The sequence below is a fragment of the Helobdella robusta genome (genome assembly GCF_000326865.2).
Source record: "Helobdella robusta unplaced genomic scaffold HELROscaffold_24, whole genome shotgun sequence".
Classification (NCBI taxonomy): domain Eukaryota; kingdom Metazoa; phylum Annelida; class Clitellata; order Rhynchobdellida; family Glossiphoniidae; genus Helobdella; species Helobdella robusta.
Window position 1 is genome coordinate 826,396 of NW_008704261.1, and position 2,147 is coordinate 828,542.

Genomic DNA, 2,147 nt, shown 5'->3' on the forward strand with positions numbered 1-2,147 from the left:
CTATCTATCTATCTATCTATCTATCTATCTATCTATCTATCTATCTATCTATCTATCTATCTATCTATCTATCTATCTATCTATCTATCTATCTATCTATCTATCTATCTATCTATCTATCTATCTATCTATCTATCTATCTATCTATCTATCTATCTATCTATCTATCTATCTATCTATCTATCTATCTATCTATCTATCTATCTATCTATCTATCTATCTATCTATCTATCTATCTATCTATCTATCTATCTATCTATCTATCTATCTATCTATCTATCTATCTATCTATCTATCTATCTATCTATCTATCTATCTATCTATCTATCTATCTATCTATCTATCTATCTATCTATCTATCTATCTATCTATCTATCTATCTATCTATCTATCTATCTATCTATCTATCTATCTATCTATCTATCTATCTATCTATCTATCTATCTATCTATCTATCTATCTATCTACCTACCTACCTACCTACCTAACCTACCTACCTAATCACTAAATAAACAAACGAATATGTAAGTAAATGAATGAATAAATAAATTAATTAATTAAAACTGGAAAATAATACAGACGTGTCACTGAATGGCTTCATCGTCTAATTAAATTCACTAAATTAATTAACTTAGTGACGCAGGAAAAAACAAATTAACTTCAAACAACTGAAAAATATATAACTCATAGAAATATTAATGACGCAAAATGAAGACAAAAGCAATGTTTGTAACACGTCAAATATGACACACGCGCATGACGTACAACAGTCGCGTGACGCTGTTCAGTTGTTATTTATTTGCAGTTTACAAGTCCATAAGCAGAGAAAACATATCACAGCTCTCCCTGTCAAGCAAGTTCCTATCAACCGACCTTACAAAAGTTCTTACACCTGTAGGCAGTGATGACGACGACAACGACGAAGATGATGACGACGACGACGATGATGTTGTAGCTAGTGACAGTTGAGTTGAGATCACTGAGACATTACTGCAGTAAGCCATAGATGTAGCAGACGTAACAGCCGCGGCTGCAGTAGCTACAGCAGAAGCAGTCGTGGTGGTTGTAGTAACGGGTTGCTTGGCTTGGAGGATTCGTATTGCTGACCTGACTGCGGCCTCTTTGATTTTCAGAGGAACTGGTGATTGAAAAGTAGAATATATTTTAATAATGTAAAATTCATTCATTCATAATTCTATCTATTTATTTAGTTAGCTAATGTTAATACATCGATTATCAATTATACGAACAATCGTACCATGCAATCAATCAAACATTCAATCACACAATCAAAAAATCATTAAATTAACAGATTATTAGAACAATAATTTAACTAATTAATTAATCAATTAATTAAATCATACAATCAAATAAATAAATAAATAAATAAATAAATCAAATCAATCAATCAATCAATCAATCAATCAATCAATCAATCAATCAATCAATCAATCAATCAATCAATCAATCAATCAATCAATCAATCAATCAATCAATCAATCAATCAATCAATCAATCAAATCAATCAATCAATCAATCGACTAACTGACCACTATCCTCTTGCACCAGCCCATGCAAACTGTTCTCGATCAGCAGAAGATTTTCTGGCAGGACATCCTTTATGAACATCCCAGTTGCCAGGCCTGCGTTCATTTTTAAAAATACATCTTTACAATTATAATCCATAATTATAGTTTATAATTATGTCCTAATTTAGATCATAATTATTCATAGCTGGCCAACAAACCAACCAAACAATCAACCAACCAACCAAATCACATTAACAAAACTAACAAATCAACCAACCCACCAACCAACCAGTCGACCAAACAATCAACCAACCAGTCGACCAATCAATTAACCAACCAACCAACCAACCAACCAACCGACCAACCAACCAACCAACCGACCAACCAACCAACCGACCAACCAACCAACCAACATACCGACCAACCAACCAACCAACCAACCAACCTAACAAATCAACAGTAAGAGCGATGTAAGGGTCCTGGAAGCTCTCCTGATCAGCCGACCAACTGCCCAGGACACTCCAACAGAACTTTGACAGCAGCCAGTTATTTGTGAATGACCAACCTTACATTTAATAGACGAAGTTAATTGATGTGATTAATGGTGATGAAGTATAA

At 33.4% G+C, this 2,147-nt stretch overlaps 1 protein-coding gene across 1 annotated transcript in view; it reads right to left on the reverse strand.

The window, feature by feature from the left end:
* Window positions 1-806: 806 nt before the first annotated feature.
* The window catches only part of HELRODRAFT_172600 (hypothetical protein), a gene marked incomplete at both ends in the record, with an annotated part of 3,803 nt that continues 2,462 nt past the window's right edge, over window positions 807-2,147 (reverse strand). The window contains 2 exons of the mRNA XM_009019265.1: window positions 807-1,138; window positions 1,567-1,643. Coding sequence (XP_009017513.1) covers window positions 807-1,138; window positions 1,567-1,643 — 409 coding nt within the window. The remainder of the gene's footprint in view (window positions 1,139-1,566; window positions 1,644-2,147) is intronic.